This window comes from Liolophura sinensis, chromosome 1 (assembly GCF_032854445.1).
Source record: "Liolophura sinensis isolate JHLJ2023 chromosome 1, CUHK_Ljap_v2, whole genome shotgun sequence".
Taxonomy (NCBI): domain Eukaryota; kingdom Metazoa; phylum Mollusca; class Polyplacophora; order Chitonida; family Chitonidae; genus Liolophura; species Liolophura sinensis.
Window position 1 is genome coordinate 71,358,694 of NC_088295.1, and position 20,385 is coordinate 71,379,078.

Consider the following 20,385-nt stretch of genomic DNA (forward strand, 5'->3'; position numbering starts at 1 on the left):
TTTAGTAAGACCTGATCGTCGAAACAAATTGTCAGTTCTCAAACGGCTACACTGCTACATGTACCTAGTGAGTCGCATATTTACGTATCAACACTAGAGCCCGTCACCGCTGACCATGCGCTTAGCATAACAGTTCACTGTGAATTCAACCTCCTGTGTACAGTGCAAGATCTAGAGAATAAATTTGCACCGATAACAAATACATTTATATTTTTGGACGACTTTAAGGATAAAGGAAGTTGTGTCCCCGGCCATAATTTGCACAGGATCTGTATTTTTAAATCTTTGTGACTTCTCTCATTGTTATTTCAAAAAATAACTGTATGAACCAAATAAATACAAAAACCTTGATGTGAGTTGTAAGTAGTATATTAGATTGGGGGAGGGGGGGGGGAGTCTGTGTGTTCGAGGACAATTTTGTTATTTTTGTGCAAATTGTGTTATTTTTCATGCAAGTTTTGTCTGAAATGTATAATTTTGAGAGAATACGATATAATTTTAAACTTTTTCTACACCGTTATAGCTAAGAATTTCAACCATCATTTATGTAATGTTTCGATATATAAATATACATGTATATGTGGAAGTCCACAATGCAAATGTATGGTCCGAAGATAGCACTGCATATAGATAAAGTAATAAAAACCATTGCACAAGTCTCATATCAGAGTAACATTTTGTTTGTGGTTTTACCCATGATTTACCCATGATTAACAGTTGGCACTGGATTTAACGTGGACACGGTGTTGGTAAGATGCAATAAAATGCTAACGCTAAAGTGTAACACAACAAATGTTATATTCCGGAAAATTTTTTTAAGATAAATGCACGCGCAACTCAGTGATGTTTTCATGAAAGAAAGGGGTAACTTTGAAACAATTTCAGGACTTTAGTGTCAACGGTTTATTTTAAAGCATTGTAGCAAAGTAGACGTAGACCTACAATATCTGTCTAATATTTATCTTTAACAGAGTACTAACAGTAGTCTTGCAATCTAATCCACTGTAAGCAAATTTTTGTCGATATAGACAGGTACGATTCTAAAAAATGAAAACTGTGATCGACTGCCGGAAATCCAGCTACAGCTGTCAGGTGGTGGTGGAAGTTAAACTTCAGATATAATCAGATGGCCAAAAGATGCCATTTGGAGAAAGCTTATAGTACAACACACGACTTTATTCACAGACGTCGTATTGTATTTACAATTTGGTTTATTTCTATAAGTCACCTTTTGAGTTGACAGGGATTTCTTCGCTTAAAGGAAACGAAAGCAGATGCACACTGTATTTTAAGTTGTAAAATATATGGAAATGACGCATCGAATAGTTAAAACATTTTTCTGTTAAGTTCAACACTGCATGCTGCATGTTGATCGATTGGTTGGTGTTTGGGATATTGGCGTGTGCCAGTCCTTCGATGGGACTGACTTACACCAAAACTGAATGGGGTTAACGAAATCTGTGTATTTCCGGTTCAAATTACGAGAAAAAAAACAATTAAAATTTTCCAGAGGACATAACAAACTCTGAAACCGCCTGGAAAATTCTGGCCCTGCTTTTCTCTTCAGCAAACAAACCGCGCATTGCAAGGCACTTAATCCCAAGCGAGGCTACCCGCTGTTGTAGCTTTAAAACGAAACTATTTGAATTTAAAACCTGTAACCAAAAACTTGTTCAATGATTCTTACACTTGGCAATGGTCACATAGTCATCTAGCGTGTAAATTTTATCTGTGCAGGTGTGTATGGGCATATTCTCGAAAGAATCCTAAAAAAGAGCTTACCTGCCTTGCGACTTAAAAGCATGAAAATAAAAGCATGACAGATAGACGGTTGCCAGTCATAATAAAATGGACCATCACTTGCTGCATTCCAGCTCTCCTACCATAAACAATTTTGCCATAAAAGTCATTTTTAGTGCAGTTGACAATGTCCTTAATCTGCAGTTTAACTGGAACAGACAACATCTAGGAGTAACAATGCCTCCTTTGCCAGCATGTCGGTATCTTCCTTTCTGGAATCCAGGCAAAGCATACTTGAACTCCTTCTAAAAACAAATTGGGAACTTCATACAGAATTGGCGACGCCCTCTGCCACACAAAATTCTAGATTGACTGAAGTGCACTAAATGAATCCGAAAAAGTTTCTACTGTACAAGGGGTCGAAAACTGACCCAAATATTGTAAGGAAAACAGAACAGCTAGAAGTCCACCCCTAAATACAGATAGATTATCAGACAGCCTAATATTTCTGGAGTATCTCAATTCAGGTTTCAGATTTTTTAAACTTTATCTGTAACATCCAGACGTACCGGAGGAGTTATATACTTCCAAGCCGGGTTTATGAGCTGGGATGATTACGTCACCCAGTAGAAGAGACATATCACCCCCCAACATCATCAAAAACTTGATACCAGTTATAAGCTGCTAAGGGGCTTTAGGATGATTACGTCACCCTGAAAAGCCGCGAGCGAAGACTGAAACGAAAAGATATACGCTTTTCGTAGAAGAAGTCAATACTATAGTCAGAGGTTGTTTTGTAGTTAGCAGCCTACAAATTAACAGCGAGCCTAAAAGGTCTCCGCTTCCTTCTGATAGCTAGTGGAAGTTCGCCATATGCAACCTGTAAAACTGTGCCTTACCTTCCCTTCACTGCACCTGTGCAAATTGCTAGTGCATGATACTGAACAATTAATTAAATAAACAATTTGTTTATTAAAGAATCGGACGCTGAATCGTACACCTCACAACAGTAGTCTAGTCTAGACAAAAACAACACTTTTCCACGAGAGCATCGACGTGTTTATTCCCCGTTAGTTGTCGATCAAATGAGGGTACCAAGGTACTTGAATACCGACGAAGCTTTTAACTTCAAATCAGACTCCGGTACCACTCGTATTCCTGTAAAAATCATGACTTCTGATTTAGTAGGTGAGAAGCGAAAACACCACTGCTATTTTAAAATTACGGCTACAACACCAAATGGCTTTATAACCTGCAAAGAAGTGTCCTTTTACTTTAGGGTTAATTGCGGATATCATTTATCATAATGTTAAATAATGTAGGAGAAATACCCTTTGAGGTGTGCCATTCTGTAGACTAACTACATTAGAGACACAGACACCTACTCTCCTTTAATGAAAATGGTCACCAGCACATGGGGCATCTTGGTGAACATTCCACATAAATCCTGCACTAATCTTAGGACTCAGTGTCGAATCCACACAGGTTTAGCTGGTAGCAACAGTTAATCCACGTATCACTTTCATTCTTTAGGATAACAAGGTCGTTATTGTCCAGAATTTCTTTGAATACAATGTCATTACACAAATTATTGTTGTGTCATTACTTTGACTACCAAATACAGTGTTATAACCATTGCATTCCCCACACAAAATGACAGGCCTCTTAATGGACATCAGAAGAGTCGAAAAATCGTCTGTGCTCAGCTGGTTACGAGGGTTGTACAAATTGACAATACTTACAAACCTGCTTTCTCTCATACATACAGACACGGATTGACATTCAAAAGAGTTTGGATTGGGCAAAGGCACCTCGACATGGGAAATACCATTTGACAAAAAAGTAATCAAACATTCTCTCTTACCATCACGATCTTGTCTGACTGGACTATACCCAGAGGGTTTGAACTGATATTGCACTTTTAGAAAGGTCTCCTGTAAACAGATAACACTGAGCAATTCAACTAAATCGATAACATAGTTTTTGAATTCTTGACCGTTAGTTGATAAAAAACAGGGCAGAAATAGAGATCGATTCTCCACCAAGATATATGCCTTCAGAAGCAACAGCCTGTTACAGATTTTCACCTTTTTTCTCAATTTTTAGAAACACAAGCAATATTTCTGCTATGAAAGATACAAGTTTTATAATTTTGTCATTTAAACTATGGTTGTCAGTTTGCGAGGAATTATTATCGTCAGTTTGAGGTACACATCCTTTTTGATTAGAGTCTGTACCAGCATGGACATTACCTTGCGATTTGGGCTGAGAGAAAACCAAAGGGGTGAGGACTGACAGGCAGTTTCAGATTCAGATCTCACTTTATGCAAAGCATCAGAAAAGGAAAGGTTATTTACTACTTTGACGAACTGTATCTTGTTTGCCTCTTTACGTGATGGACATCCGCTATAGGCGGCGCGGTGATCTCCACAGTTACAGAATTTGGACGGTCATGATTTTGACAATTCTTGTTGGCATGGTCGCCACCATCGAGATCTACAATCGGCAGCCACATGAAGAATGAAGGCAACATGTATTCTCGAACCCCAAAATATTTAAACCCAATTGTGACTTCATCTGCAACTATTTCAGTGTCAAAATAAAGAAGAATATAAACACTGAGAGACGTTTATGACACTTGTTTAACCTCTCTACCTGAACTACAATCTTTACGAAGGGCCTCTTGCAATTCTTCCACATGGGAAATGCGGTGGATAACGGCCCGGTACCTATTCTTCTGATGGGATGTAACATCCAAGCCAATAACAGAGCCGACAATGAGAAGCTGCTTTACCTGTCTTTCGGAGGAGCATTCGATACAGAGCATACCCTCAGACAGCTTCTTAACACCTTTTACCATACCTGTAATCTTATGGAGAGCATTACCAAACTGTGTGGGATTCACGTTAGCCAGAGACTGATTACCTACGGCTTTCGTGTAAACATCAAGGTTTTTACACAACTCAGCAGAGCCTCGTGATTTCACTAGTTTTGATTTCTTAAACACGTCCGCACGGAGGGGCCAAACCTGCGTTTGTCACTCCTTGTGACGGACTCTCTCCGCTATCAGGACTCTCAGATTCCATTGTGTAAATAGAAGCAAAACTTCGTGCAAGGCGACACGGACTAGATATAAAAGGGAGACTAGATATAAAAGGAAGAGGGTTATTAGTTTCTCTGGGACTACTCAGAGCAAGGCAATAAAGATAAAAGGGCGCTCTGGTAGTGCTGCAGAAGATATATATAATGCAAATAAAATCAAAACTCATATGTTCCCTCACTAACCCTATAGGTATATCAATGCACAATCCAAGGAGAAAAATACCCTAAAGCAATCAACAAGATAATCTATACACATACAATCAAACACTTTGACAACGAAAACCAAGTCAACGATATGAGTATAGTTCTACATGTATATGGTCGGGGCAGCAAGAAATCGTGTCCCACTCGCTCGATGATCTCACAAGAACCTCTGCATGTTGGTCTCAACCCAGTGCTATTATTAAATTTTAGAAATCCCTTTCCACAGTAGGGGCTACACGATCGATATTGCTATGGTTTGTTTATTTGCTAGATTGTTTGATCCGGGACTTATGCCGTACATATGTACATCATACTGGTGGAAGACAAGTGGTTTTCAGCAAGCGTGATCGTGCTAACGTTATGTGCATGTCACTCTGTTGTAAGTGTAGCCTTTTCCCTGTAAATTTACTGTCCTTAGGGTATACTTTACAGGCACTGTTGATAGATGCCGTGAGCACCCAACATTTCATTCATTGTCCCGCGCACAAAGGTTAGGTATATATAAGCAGGTTGAAATAAAACCCATCGATATAGGAAAAAATATTACACATTCATAATATAAATTCACAACCACTAAAGCGCAACGTAAACCACTTATTCATAGGGATGTCTGATCCCGTATGGGGTCCATATACAGTTACGTTCAAGGGCTTCCATATTATAAGATTTAATAGTGCTCTATTCGACTAATATAATTAATCCTAGCGTTTCATTGTACGTAATTGGTGGACGTTAACCCAGTTATCTTTAGCCTGTATATAAGCCAGAACACACTTTAACGCAAAACACATTTTTCTTTGTTTACCTTTCTACCATGCGCTTGGATAGGTATGGTGGTCTCTGCCATCACGGTTCTATCTGGGCGAAACACTAATCACAGTACACATGCCTGTTTATCATGTACCAGGTACGACTTAGAAGTATTTTCATGCATTGGTCATCGTGTTTCAATTCGTGCAGATTTACACATGTGTCCTGTATACAATTATCTTAGACGATTCATTGTGGGTTTGGATTGTAGGTTTAAGCTCTGTATAGATGCGCAACTGGTTAAATAGTCTAACAGCTATGTTATGCAGTAATTTAAGTCTCGATGTCATCCCCCATATTATTTATTATCTTTGACAGTCAAACGAGCGAAAATAGCAGTTATACAGTTATATATGGGTGCGAGATAAATGGTCATGCTTGTGATGTTATATTTGCGCACAGTTTTATTATGGCGATTGAGTTCGTCACAAAACCAAATAACTACAGAAATGACATATCCTTGTTTGTTCGTACCACATAGACATCTCCAAATGTCTACACTCGTTAAACCCGCCACGTACACCTCTAACCCTCTACTCACTCTAAGGACAGGGTCATTAAACCATGTTTAAAAAAATTAATTGTATGAGGAATTATCTCGCCCGTGTTCTTCCGTATACAGTACATACTTAATTTATTTGTTTGGATGTAGTAAGGCCTTATTCAGTAGGTTTGCACTTTCGCTGATTTTGTAGGGGATTAGAGAAAGTGCACAGCGTAAACCACCGGATTTTGACAAGTCATCGACGAACTTTCCTACATGTGATGTACAAATATGCTCAACATCTTGCTGTAAATTAAGTTGTCTACAACGAATGCTAGATTACGAAAACGGCCACACAACTGTGGTCGACCTCTAATATGTATCACACTGAGAGAGTGAGAGCGGGGTATCTAGTAATTCTCTGTCCAGGGCTCTGGTTTCACTTTCACTATTGGTCTCATACAGTCTTTGACTTTAGTCATAGGAGTATCGCAAATGCATGATCTAGCTGATCCATCCATCTAATAGCCAGAATCCCCCCAAGCCAAAATATAACGATAAATGACTAACGATATACCTTTAAGTACAAATCAAATCGTTGTAAATACGACCAAGCCAAGCTATCTTCTAACTTTATAAGGATGAAATTGACTGGTTTCTGTAGGAGTGACCTACAATTGCGAATAACCATTCCTGCAACCCTCTATTATGTATAGACATCATTTAATATAGTTCATTCCGGAAGAAACCTGATTGTGAAAATATTGCAGAATTTTTCAGAGGGCTTTGATTGCGTATGTCCAATGCCCGTTTTTCTTGATATACCCAATCAATTTCGGCGAGAACTAACAAAATTTGTACAGCAGTACCATGTCTATGGCCTGCTCATCCCTAGCAGTGGTTTCTGTCCATGCACATAAAATGATCTTCAGGCACTTCCTTTTTCAATTTGAAGAACTGCCACCCTTTATTTTTACTCTGCTTGTTCATTGAAAACTGTTGAAATTCATCTAAAGCATTAGGGAACTACGGAATTTGCCCTGTGGTACTGAGCTTTTCCAGTCAGTAAAACTGTAATTCCAAAATTATGTATTTTACAATAATGTTTACCGCGAGCCTGTGCAAAAGGGCATATATCTACAAATGAATAGCTCTCTTATGGCTGTAAATGAATAGATAGTTGCGATATTATATAAGCATGGTGGAGTAAAGCTACAACATCGCAACATATTATTTTATAACAAAAGTACTGAAAATGTATGGACACCAATTAATATACACAAATATTGTGTAAAGTTACAGGTAAACAAAGTGCGTAACTCGATGGTATGTCAAAGGTGCAGCAGGTACTTGTATTTGTACATTATTCTTGAAGGTCTACTCCTTTTGTCTTTATCTGTTGTAAAATCTGTTTATTTACTTGATTGATTTATTTGATTGGTGTTTTACGCCAAACTCAAGAATATTTCACTTATACTACGCCGGCCAGCATTATATGGCTGGAGGAAACCGGGCAGAGCCCGGGGGAAACCCACAATCATCCAGAGTCAATCATCCAGAGTCTTTTCCACGTACGGCCGGAGAGGAAGCCAGCGTAAAATACAGTAATATACTGTGTATACATACACAGAAATGTTAAAATGGTTATGGTGATGGTTACATGCCAATTTGCTTGTCAACAACAACAGCTTGTGTCCTCGTATAGCGGTGCTTCTTCTCGTTATTATCTAACGTCTGACTGAAGAACTGAAGTGGGTGGAGGTGATTATAGTACCCAAAGTAAACCAGCCACCCTTTTTCCTGACGATCTTTTCTATGTGTGAGATATGTCAAACCATGTTGGAATGTAAATGATCTCCTGTGAACTTCATTTGATACTAAGCGAGGGAGCATCGTGGTTGGATGGATGGTCATGGCATTAAAAAATATAATCAGTCTTTAAATTATTCTCTTCGAAAGAGAATGATAGCGAATGCACGTCTCGAGTAACGTAAGCATTGAAAAGGCAATTATACACTAAACCCCATCCACCCATAGCATTCGTCTTTTGATAGTTATACGCTAAAACACAGCCGTCAATTTTCATCAGTGTTGCAGATAAAATAACCAACTAGCCATACTCAGTAATAACCTTATGTAGATGTGATCGTGTGCACCGATAGGACAAACAAATTAAAGTAGGGCTACGTGGGCCTTCTTGTTTGGTAGTGGTCTCTCTAACAACCGTTATGCTCCTTTAACAGCTTGTAAATAGACTGTACCATTAGTATAAAGCCCGACCTCAACTCCACAAACCATTTCCACCACCAAGGGGCTCGCAGAAGTAAGATGCCTGGGATAACCATATGTCAGGAAATATATTCCATATGAGGCAGAACACGGGTGAGTACACCATATACTGTAATATAAATGTACATCGTTATACTTTACTTTTCTCATTGTCTTAAGAGCTACGAACTGTTAGACAACCGCCAACATACGAGCACCCGGTATGTGCAATATAATATACCATTATTAATTCCATTGTAAATCAATTGTAAATCCCCTATCTGTGATATTGGCAATCCATTAAGTGTGGAGTATCTTGTATTACTTGGTATAAAGCTACACAGAAGTAAAAAATATATCATGCCTAATATTTACAATATATAATACTGACGTAAACTGTAAATCTGAAATACAGTCTCTGTTCTGAAACCGGACTATTTTTATTGTTATTGAACAACATAAGCACATGACAAATATACAGAGGAATTACTTCGCCATTATGGCTAACACGCACGACTATGAAGGTTTTTGACTGTACGCACAGCTTTACAAATGGGCACAGCTCGTCCCCATTTAAACGTTTTTCCAGACACTAATGAACTGTCATTACTGTCATTAGGCTCGGCGTGTGGGTTTACTCCATTACACTTATAAATGCCATTTCGGATAAGCAAGTGCAAAAGATCATTAAAGTTTAATATGATAAAGTCAAAATCTCATACATTCCTGACGCACAAAATCATGGAACTTCCCACAAAAGAGCAACACACACTCTCATAGCTTTCTTGCTAGGTAACAGTAAGTGATATTTAAGCTCACACATTCTTTCCCTATAAATTCAGAGACTCTGAGATGAGATTACCTTCACTCAGTCAGGGTACATATCTAGCTATCGCGACAAGCACGCATGCATGGCATTGGGAGGTCTATTCAGTGTATGAAGTTAGACTACCGTGTAAGGAGGACGTAGGCCTGACCTATTCAATTATATATATATATATATATATATATATATATATATATATATATATATATATATATATATATATATATATATATATATATATATATACATGTATGGAAGCAGGCAAGTAAAAAAGTGAACCGTTCTGCAGTGAGGTCATTAGTAAGCAACGCTTGGCGCTTCTGCACCTGTATATTCATCAGTTTGTGGAGCCAATCTAACCACATACCCCAGTATGCATAAAGCCATCGGTTGTGTTAATTTGATATCACTGTCTTGATCATATTGATGCGATCTCGAGTATTACAATTGCCCCTGTCCATCATAACTTAAACCGCAAGTTTAAGTTAAGCTTGATTAGTCCATGTGTGCATACCTAAAACATAAACTTCATATGATGGGGATGATTTTGGCAATATACTTTGGCTGTGTGTTTGTTGCTGTTGTCTGGTCGTCCTTAGTATTACAGCGGATAAAATCATTCACGTTCGTACATTTATTTATTTGATTGGTGTTTTAGGCCGTACTGAAGAATATTTCACTTATAAGACGGCGAAATGCACACGAGACACACGAGGTTGCTGACAAACCTTTCCACGTGTATGACTAGAGAGGAAGCCATCTGAGCTAGACATGAACTCAAAATGAGTTATTGTGGAAGACACGTTGGATGAGTTATTGTGGTGCCTGCACTACCACGCGGGCGACTAGGCCATGCAACATGAGCTGTTCCCCCTTCCTTAACATACAGTTTGCACATTGAAGATTCGTTCCGACACACTCGTATTTCAGCACGGGAGATAAAATTCGTGAATAGTTAAACATACAAAAGCTAAGGCACAAACAATTCATCGAGAATTTTGTTCGCGCATGTGACCTTTAGGAGTCAAGGACTATTAGCTTGGAGTCGTAGCTTCATACCACTCGCACATCTTATTTATCCCGTTCTACAATACAAAACCCATTGTCAACCATCACAGAGAAATGAAAAAAAAAAAAACAAAAAAAAAAACAAAAAAAAAACACACACACACACTCAGTTTATTACCGTTTATAAGTTGTAATTACCCAACAAGAGACTTGACCGATGCTTGCAGAGAGAAAAGAACGCTTCCCTAAGACTTCTTAACTGCATCTGACCAATGATTACATCATACTTAAATTTCATGTTATTTATTTGATTGGTGTTTTACGCCGTACTCAAGATTATACGACATTATGGTGGGAGGAAACCAGGCAGAGACCGGGGGAAACCCACGACCATCCGCAGTTTACTGGCAGACTTTCCCACTTACGGCCGAGGAGGAAGCCAGCTATCATGCTTTAAGGAAATTAATATTAAAGCACATACTTCATCAGCAACACAAGCAAAATAGAGAGTTTATGAAGCAGCACAAGTCTCAGGAAAGACTTTATCTCATTATCAAATAATAAAGTGATTGTTTCTTAAACGTTTCGTTCTTAGAGCTCTGTCCGCTTCTCTCATCCTACAAACCTTACTGTCGTATAGTAATTAACATATACCTGGGCATATTTATTACAACTAAAAATACATTCATGTAAATGAATTTCATTTAACTCTAATCAAATAAATAAACAGAGGTACATTCATTTTTTGTGATTCTTGTTTGACGCCATACACAAGATTTATTCGAAGGCGGTCAGTTTTTTTGCTTTTTTTTTGGATTGGTGTTTTACGCCGTACTCAAGAATATTTCACTTATACGACGGCGGCCAGCATTATGGTGGGTGGAAACCGGGCAGAACCCGGGGGAAACCCACGACCATCCGCAGGTAGCTGACAGACCTTCCCACGTACGGCCGGAGAGAAAGCCAGCATGAGCTGTACTTGAACTCACAGCGACCGCATCGGTCAGTTTTAAATAAAATAAATTGTTCGCTGATGTATCAATATCGTTTTGATTCTTACCGAAATAAGAATGAGATAACTGGACAGGGGTTCCTGACATTTGATCTCTCCTCCAAACACCGGTAAAGGGTCACCTCGATCGTTCACCGGACATTACCCGTGGATGTTTGACATTCATAGAGTCTGCTAGGTCTCAATAGACGCAGTATTTATCACACTGACATTTGTCAGAGAACAAACCCAGCCATGACTTCGGGAGTTGGTCCCTTTGTTGTTAACTGTGTCCATCGGTCTTCAAGGGATTAACTATACGTGGATATCTTCTCTACATGCGGCACAGCCTGAGAGACCTTTTCATCTTCAGGAGGCTATTCCACAGATTTTTGTCAAAAATCCATAATCAAATCAAATTGCCTGTATTTACCAAAAATAGCTCGAGTTATTGCCTTTCAGTAAATATCAGACTCATACTTACCCTACTTATAGTGTAAAACTGTTTTTGGTTGAAAATTCAAAATGCGACCTGTTTTATAAATTTTAGGAACTTTATTTCCAATTTTGAGCTCTGACAGTAGCACTGCAAGAACACGGCTGGTTTTAGAGAAAGGTACGTAAATCTTTAACACGTGGACAAAATGGTATGCAGAAATTATATATATCGGGTGTCGATTACACAAAACCATTTCTGACTTAAGTCAATATTTAAGACAAGATTTTAAAGTTTAATTTTGGGCTCAAGAAATTTAAAACTTTTCCCACCTCGTTAATTTTGCTCTAAGACGAAAATGTCGAAATTTAAACTTTCAGCATAAAAATCTAAGCACTGTGACGAGATTTTTAATTATCACTTAAGTCAGAAATGGCTTTGTGCAATCGACCGTAGTGCTCAAAAACACATTTAAGGTGCTACTATATAGCATTATAAATACTAAAGAGCAGTCGATGTTTAGGCTTTACCAACTGACCATTTCCTTTGTTGTGTTAAATGATAGCAAGTGACATAGCCACACTGCTTCCAATTGTCAGCTTCATGCATGACTAAGAGGCCTACTGGGAACAGAATTTCGTTCTTGGTCAGTCTGCCATGGTCGATGTGTCAGATCTATTAAGCAAAGCACCTACATGCTACTGAAAGCCAGTTAATCTTGTTTGTATCACAACGGCTAGACGCGTTTTCCTTCAGGCTGAGAGAGAGTATAACTACAGCGAATGGACAATCGCTGACACGGGCAAACTGGACTGCACAAACGTAAGTCCGCAGTATATGTTTGTGGTGCCAAATCTGTAAACTGTAAACTGATCAATAACTAATTATTGTGACCTTATTGTAACAAATGGTTACAAGAATTGTTACTCTTAGAATTCTAGTGATATAGCGAACAACGATATCATTAAAGAAAGCCAGGATCTGATTGTGTAAAATCCTGTAGACAAAATCGGCAATCTTAATACCATATCGACAAGACGGAGGATATATACCAATTTAAAATAGAGAACATTTCTTCTGCGGTAACATAGCTATCACAGTATAAAAACGCATAAAAAGATTGTCCCGTCTGCAGATATGATTTTGACCATACCCCTTACAGCGCACGCGTCGCTCTCTAATTTTCGCTTTACATCACTACCTTCAGTGGTAAAATTTGTAAAGAAATCTTGAACAACTTGTGTCATTGAGATCACGGTGAAGAGGCAGGAATTGATGTCAGAAAACACAAACAGTCCGTCTGCACTGAGTGATGCAACACGTCCAAACGAAAATAACTTGCGTTTATGTGGTGTGGTACTACACCAAAGAGTATGATCCGAAAAGCAATAACCGAGCTGTGATATTGCTACGTACACGCCTAAGATACTACGTATACAAAACAATATGCACAAAGGATAAACCCATGATCCTGTCTATAAGAAACTATTCTTTCCTTGACCTGTTAAACAATATTTCATCGTTTCATCACGCTTTATTGACAGTTTACTATGAACGAATACCATGTTTATACTAATTATTCCTACCTTACCGTAAAATCTATACACATATTCATTAGAGATACCTCTAAAAATATGGGATTGAAAATGCGTATTATATGTTGTAGATTGGCTTTGAGACCATGGACCTGTGGAACGTGAGTAACAATGACACGCATGACAATACCAGTGTGGAGATACCTTACACTGAGATGCTCGGCTACAGGATTGGCACGATCATTGTCAAATACGCCCAGATCATCACCGTCCTGATAGCCGTGGTGGGAAATGGCGCCGCGCTTCTCACCATTGCCAAAATCAGACCCGCCTCCACCGTCACCCTCTCTGTGGGCGTCCTCGCTGTTGCCGATACTTTGGGTATCAGCGTGAAGCTTACTTATACCAAACTGACATTCAGTGGCGTACCACTGGGAGATGTGGGTTGTCAGATATTTAACTTCCTGGTGTCTTATTGTGTGGATTACGCCAACTGGGTTGTTGTTTTGATGACTGTGGAGAGGTTTGTGGCTGTTTGGTACCCCCTTCAGGTTCTCCGGGTTTTAACAATGAGGAGAGTCCGTTTCAGCTACTGTATCTTAGCCATCATACTTTTGCCGTCCAGTCTTTGTACTTTCTGGATGTATCAGCAAATATACTACCCAGGTTACGGGATCATTTGTTATTACAAGCCCAGTATGGTGGCATTCGCGGAGATGTGGGACAAGGTTGAGTTTTGTATCTATGTGGCCATTCCATGCGTGTCGTTGATTATAATCAACTCTCTACTCATTTACGCCTTAAAAGCTTCGTCAGCAAGTCAGCGCCAAGCTCTGGGATCTAATGCCCAGAAGAAGGACCGTAAACTGATGGAGCGTCAGATGACAGTAATGTTAGTGTCGGCGTCTGTGGTCTTCATTCTACTCATGTTTCCGGTTGGAATATTTTACTTGGTACGGCCAAACTGGAACTACCAGAAAACAGAATGTTCCAAAGCCACCTACTATCTTATTCGTAGCGTCGTTCATTTCCTCGCTGACCTTAGCCACGCTGTTAATTTCTTCGTGTATTTTCTCAGTGGTACTAAGTTTCGACAAACATTTATTTCTCTTTTTCCATGCATGTGTCGTGGACAGCGTCTTGGTCCACGCAATCAGTCGCTATCTCTGTCAGGATCTACACGGGCAACACTAACTGCAAACTGATTCTTTATCTGACAGCTTGATCCTCGTTTGGATTGATCTCTGCTTGCTTGTTTAAACATTCTTGATCATGTAACGAAGGTTTTGGTGAAGAAAGAGAACACATCGCAACCAGTCATAGTATACTGGCAGAAGTAAAACAGTCTCTGCAATATCCTCCAATTGTTTTAAAGCCCTATATATGAATTTGGTCTCCCATTTGTGATCTAATGTAATCGTTCTGTAATTTTTCAAAGCCATTGTCATGTCATTTGATGGTTTAGTGCGATGATGCCTTTGCCCTTAATGCAAATAAAATAGGACATATTTGTTCTTAAACATATCATTAATCTTTAAGAAGTGTCTGAAAGGATGCATGAGGCCCACGGAATTAAGGTAATTAAGTGTTTTGGGAGTAACTAACCAAAAGGAATATGTTTATCTTCATTCAGAACCATTTGATTTTTGCCCCATTTTAATCTGTTGACTGAACGGAGCACCAGTAGCAAGTGAAATAACCCAAAAACCTTGGCCGACTATATATACTTCAGAACAAGGTTCGATGTATATTTTCATGAGACAAGATTTGTAACGTTTTACGTGTGAAACGAAACTCATGTAGGTATTTGGAATGATTTCATTTTCTTTGATTCGTTTACTGGTGTCAACAAACAGTAATCACACAAACGAACAGCAAAATAGTCAATAGTTATCAAAGATAAGGATATCTATCTTTATTTGGCTAACACTGGAAAGAACATATAAGAGTTCCCAACGAAAACCACACAAAAATCAGCCTGTAAAGAAATATCTCATTTGACAAAACTATATCCCAGCTGACAAAACTATATCCCATACTTAAAGGTAGAATAAAATAGTTAATATGTTTGCAAACAATGGATGCATTCCAAGTTAAATTGCTCTATAAAGGACTCCAGTTGAAGCAACATTATTACGTCATTATTCTCAGCTGTAACGATGTAAAAGACTATATCGTAGAGAGTAAAAACAGAGGAGAGACGACAGTGTGACGGTTGGCAAAATTGGTCTCGAAAACGATGAAATCTGGTCTCTTGTCAGTTTACCTTAGATGGGATTTTACTCTAACTGTGATCGTAAAAGCTTAAAATGTAGCAACATACAACCCCATCACAATGGGTTAAGCTGATTTGGATAAAAAGTACAGTCATGGTATCTGCAATTTATGGGACGTCACTGGCTTAGAATTACTGAAAACGCTACCATGACCCATATTTATCGAACGACTTGAAATTTAAGTTAAAAATTCAAACACAGCTACAATTAACATATTTTGCTCTACGATGTTTAAAACTTCTACTCTGATTATCTATTGTAGAACAATATACCAATCACAGTTTCTGTTCCTTCCTCTTATAAATTCCTCTTAAGTCCGAGCTTGAAAATATCGAAACACACATGGGGAATTATGCATGGTGCTGGTTTATTTTACGGAGAAGAAATGCTGCCTTGACAAACATCCGAGCCAACATATTAGAGTACAAGGTGTCAGTGATAGGCTTACACATTATAAAAAGACAACAGATAATAAAACTAGAGCAACGGCATCAATGTGATAGTTGTCAAATTCTTCTTCTCAGTGGACACGCCTTATACATAACGGGACCTAGGAAAGTTCGATTCATGTCAAATAATAATGTGATTCTTCAATCTTTTTATCTCTCTTAGGGAAGGTTTGAATAATCCATAAAGAATTTGCTTTTAGTTATGGTTCACACAGCTACAGCTAATCATGTAAGACATAGATTAATCAAGTGTGGTCTTTCAACAAAGATGGACACTGATGAGATCAGTTCGCAGTTGGCTGCAGCTGTTTCGATGCTGATCAGTCGATCTAAATACCAAATCAATGAATGAGATTACAAAGTCATCTCGTGGATTTCCCAAACTCCTAGTAAATGTGGCAGGTTGTTTCACCGACGAATGGTGGGTATAAGTTGCTACTATTTAAACGTTTACATCAACAGTTAAAATAAAACCCCAAGTGTGGTATATTGACAAGACGCAAACTGCCAGACTTTCTTTTCTGCTATGGTATTCCTCGCTACGCTGTAGTCCTTTGCATTGTAATTTGAGTAATTCTAGACCAGCAGCTTCGGTGGCCTAATTTTTAGTGCGCGTCAAAGTCGGGAGACCCCGGGATAAAACTCATGTCCGGTCATACCAAAGACTTTAAAAATGGTACTTGTTGCCTCGCTTGGCATTCAGCACTGAGTGGTTAGAGCAAGGAAACATGACCTGGTTAGCCGGGTGTCAGTATCATGTTACTTGATGCATCTGGTGTCATGTCTGATGTCTACGTACATCAGAATACGTACATACATACACAATTCTACTAAAGATTCATCCATATCGGCAATATCTAAACTACTTTCCTGACTTTGGTCAAAAATTCGTTAGAATCCCCGTTAGATGGTCTACGCTGACCAGTAAAATGTTTCATAAATCTAAATTAAGACTACGCCACAAACACATTTCCATTTAGGCAACCTCCAACTGCTCTTCTTAACAAGTTAATTATTTCATCACATAAACAGTTAAAAGTAAAACCTATTCAATTTTGTTAATACAGCAAGAAAATCAACTACGAATTTTCGGACGTAATTGTGGATTTTTTGAGCCCACAGCTTAGCGTTTATGTTTGTGCTAACTTGATGCACTTGAAAAGCAGATTCTGTGAAAGAAAATCAATGCAATGTATTGCATTTTATTACACTTAAATCAGGGTGGGGGAGGTGGATATTTGTGACATCACTCCTGTGGACTGACATCGAGTCGGTAGATATTTGTGATATCACTCCTGTGGGCTGACATCGAGTCGGTAGATATTTGTGACATCACTCCTGTGGACTGACATCGAGTCGGTAGATATTTGTGACATCACTCCTGTGGACTGACATCGAGTCGGTAGATATTTGTGATATCACTCCTGTGGGCTGATATTGTGTCAGTCTGGTCTTCAGTTGACATAATGTGTTTGTCTCAATGGTATCATTTTAATTAAATTCTTTTAAATGTTTATTATATTGAGGAAGCGGGAAAAAATGGGAGACAAGTTTCTGCGTTAAACGACACCCTGGGTCACAGTCACATTCAGTGTGGGACTTAAACCCGTCCCATGCAGATTGAAGTGTTCCAGCCTCTATGGGGAAATCAGGCCAAGAGACAGCATTGATCCCCAGAAAGTTGTCCCTTATCCCATTACAGTAATGTTTCTGCTTACAAATTGGACGAACACAAACACAGTTCAATTGATGGATGTTTAAATGCAACGGTGGTCTTTAATATGTTTAAGGTTACTCGTGGGATGCAACATCCTGAACTGGGCGTTATGAGGGATGAGCTATCACAACGTACTTCCTCTACTCCTCTACTCACATCAACAGAAAAGACTCCAAATACTGAATTTACATTCAAATGTGCCTGTATCTTGTTAGATATTGCCTGAATAAATGAAACTGACTATAGCTGTTACATGTAGACACACAGACTACTGCAGAGCTGGTAGGTATAGCTTGGTTACAACTGCAATGTACACCGTCCTCAGAATATTTAAAAGTTGTTGGAACTGAAATCCCTGCATGTTATTGATAATACATGACAACCTTAGGCCTTTAAATTATAAATGTTACGCAAAGAGTTCAAACACTTCAGCACCCAGAAAATGGGCTGGGCTTTGATAAGGGTTTATTGTGTAAACATATTAGACTACATGTACGCACCACATCATGAGCATTGAAAACAAGTAGAAGTTTATCCATTTTAAGGAGTACCAAGCTGTCTAATACATGTTTTCCATTTTTTCTTCATCACGTTCAGTTTAAGCACAATGTAATCTTCACAGCAGTCAATAGGCACCAATGCATTTCTAGTGTACTTTGTAGGTATATCTCATTATAACTGCTTAGTTAACGTGATTTAAACCATTTGGTTAATTGCTCTTTCCCACTATTACAGACATATATAGCTCAGATTATAACTGTATGCCTCCAACTTCTGATGTTAGTCCAATGTCTCTAGAAACATAAAGATACATGTACGTCCCTATGTGGTTTTATTGCCGGTTATGGTACAGTCAAATTTGTCATGACTGTTGAATGTGGGTTTAGTGGGATTACTTAGTCGGAATGGAACTTATCGATCCCAACTTGTGTGCTTGACTGTAACAGCTATAGCTCTGGATTTCTGCGATAGCCCATGATCCTGCTGTAGTTATACTGCTTACAGCACATGTGCCGCTCCAAACTTTCGTTTTACATCACAGCCACCACCAGACACGATTGGGAGACCTTAAGCTTGTTTAGGTTAGCATCATAACATGTTAGCATCATCACATCGACCAATCTGTCTGTTAGAATCATGTTGCGTATACTTTAGATAAATGCAAAGCATGTATGAATAGCAACAAAGTCTCAGACACAGTGTTTGTGTTTCATGAAAACAACTTCCTGTCTCATTAACATGACCCGAGAGACTTTGGCATTGTTCAAGATTTCGGTACAAAATTTGCTAGAGATAGCAGTGCTGTAAAGCCAATGTAGAAACCGGCGCATGCGCGCTAAACGGAACTCGAGTATGCTCCAGAGCCTGACAGAGTGCCTTATACATACTTATGGCTTGCATATTCCCGCGTCACATGTGGAAAGTTCGGTCGTTTTCCTCGGGCACTAAAGTTTCCTCCGTCCATAAAAGTGATTACCATCGTATCAGATCGTATGTTCTTAAATATAGCAATCAACAACAGTCAAAATACTAATAAAATAAATGAAAGCGCGGAGTAGGGGGACAAACCATCTTCTGATAGCTCTTGTTTCATTATGAAGTTAAAAGTTAGTTTAGTTATACCTTTAAAAAAAGTTGTCAGACCCTACAGAAAGTTTTCATTGTTTCACACAATTGGTTCCATTTTGCACTGTGAGGGAGTGTGCTAATTTGACTATTAAAGGTTGAGATACATATACTTTATTTGGCTTCCGAGCGTTTACCCCATTTGTTATTACAGTATAGCCTTCATCCATGACAACTTGCAGTGAACAGAGATGTGGGACCATGGTAAATGCTTGACATAGTGTTGCGACGCCTTGGTATACTGCGAGCTACAGGGAAGTATGTATAATCAGCGGAGCGCTCGCATCGCATTGAGCAGTAAATTAAATATCCCTTATCATATCTGAATGGTTTGAAAGGTTATGAAGATAATACCCTAAGAGCTTTAATACAATTTTGTTACCCCCGTTTGGCTTCGGGTCACGTGTAAGGGGGGGGGGGGGGGGGGGGAATCACATGGGCTCCATGGACAGCGAAATATCCCAGTACTCGCGGCCTCGTTGAAATTTGTTCTGGAAAGTGTAAGGGAAATAGTTGTCTTTTGATCTACAAAGATTTACTTGGGGCTGAATGTCGGATGCACATTGGTCCTGGTGAATCGCGGGCTTTGATCGAAGGCTTGTTCATGGAGTAGGTCATCCGCTCACATGTGTCAGAGGCCGTCATCTGGTACATGTATTAGGCCTATACAGATGTTAAGATAAAGAGGCTTTTGTGTTGATTTATTACATGGATCATTTAACAGAGGCTGATACTCCACGGCCAAATGAATCAGCGTATAAATGATACTCCACGGTCAAATGAATCAGCGTATAAATGATACTCCACGGTCAAATGAATCATCGTATAAATGATACTCCACGGTCAAATGAATCAGCGTATAAATGAATGTACTTAATTTCCCGTGATTGTGAATTTGGAAAAGCGATAGAAA

General features: G+C 38.9%; 1 protein-coding gene across 1 annotated transcript; it reads left to right on the forward strand.

Annotated features, from left to right (window-relative positions):
* Positions 1-12,025: 12,025 nt before the first annotated feature.
* LOC135461681 (sex peptide receptor-related protein 2-like) lies at positions 12,026-14,903 on the forward strand. The gene is made up of 2 exons (XM_064738875.1): positions 12,026-12,049; positions 13,536-14,903. Exon 2 carries the CDS (start codon positions 13,551-13,553, stop codon positions 14,607-14,609), a length of 1,059 nt encoding a protein of 352 aa, XP_064594945.1. The 5' UTR covers positions 12,026-12,049; positions 13,536-13,550; the 3' UTR covers positions 14,610-14,903.
* Positions 14,904-20,385: the final 5,482 nt, after the last annotated feature.

What these genes read in the sequence shown, in the direction of transcription:
- LOC135461681 (XM_064738875.1), top strand. Translation starts at nt 13,551, where the DNA reads ATGGACCTGTGGAACGTGAGTAACAATGACACGCATGACAATACCAGT.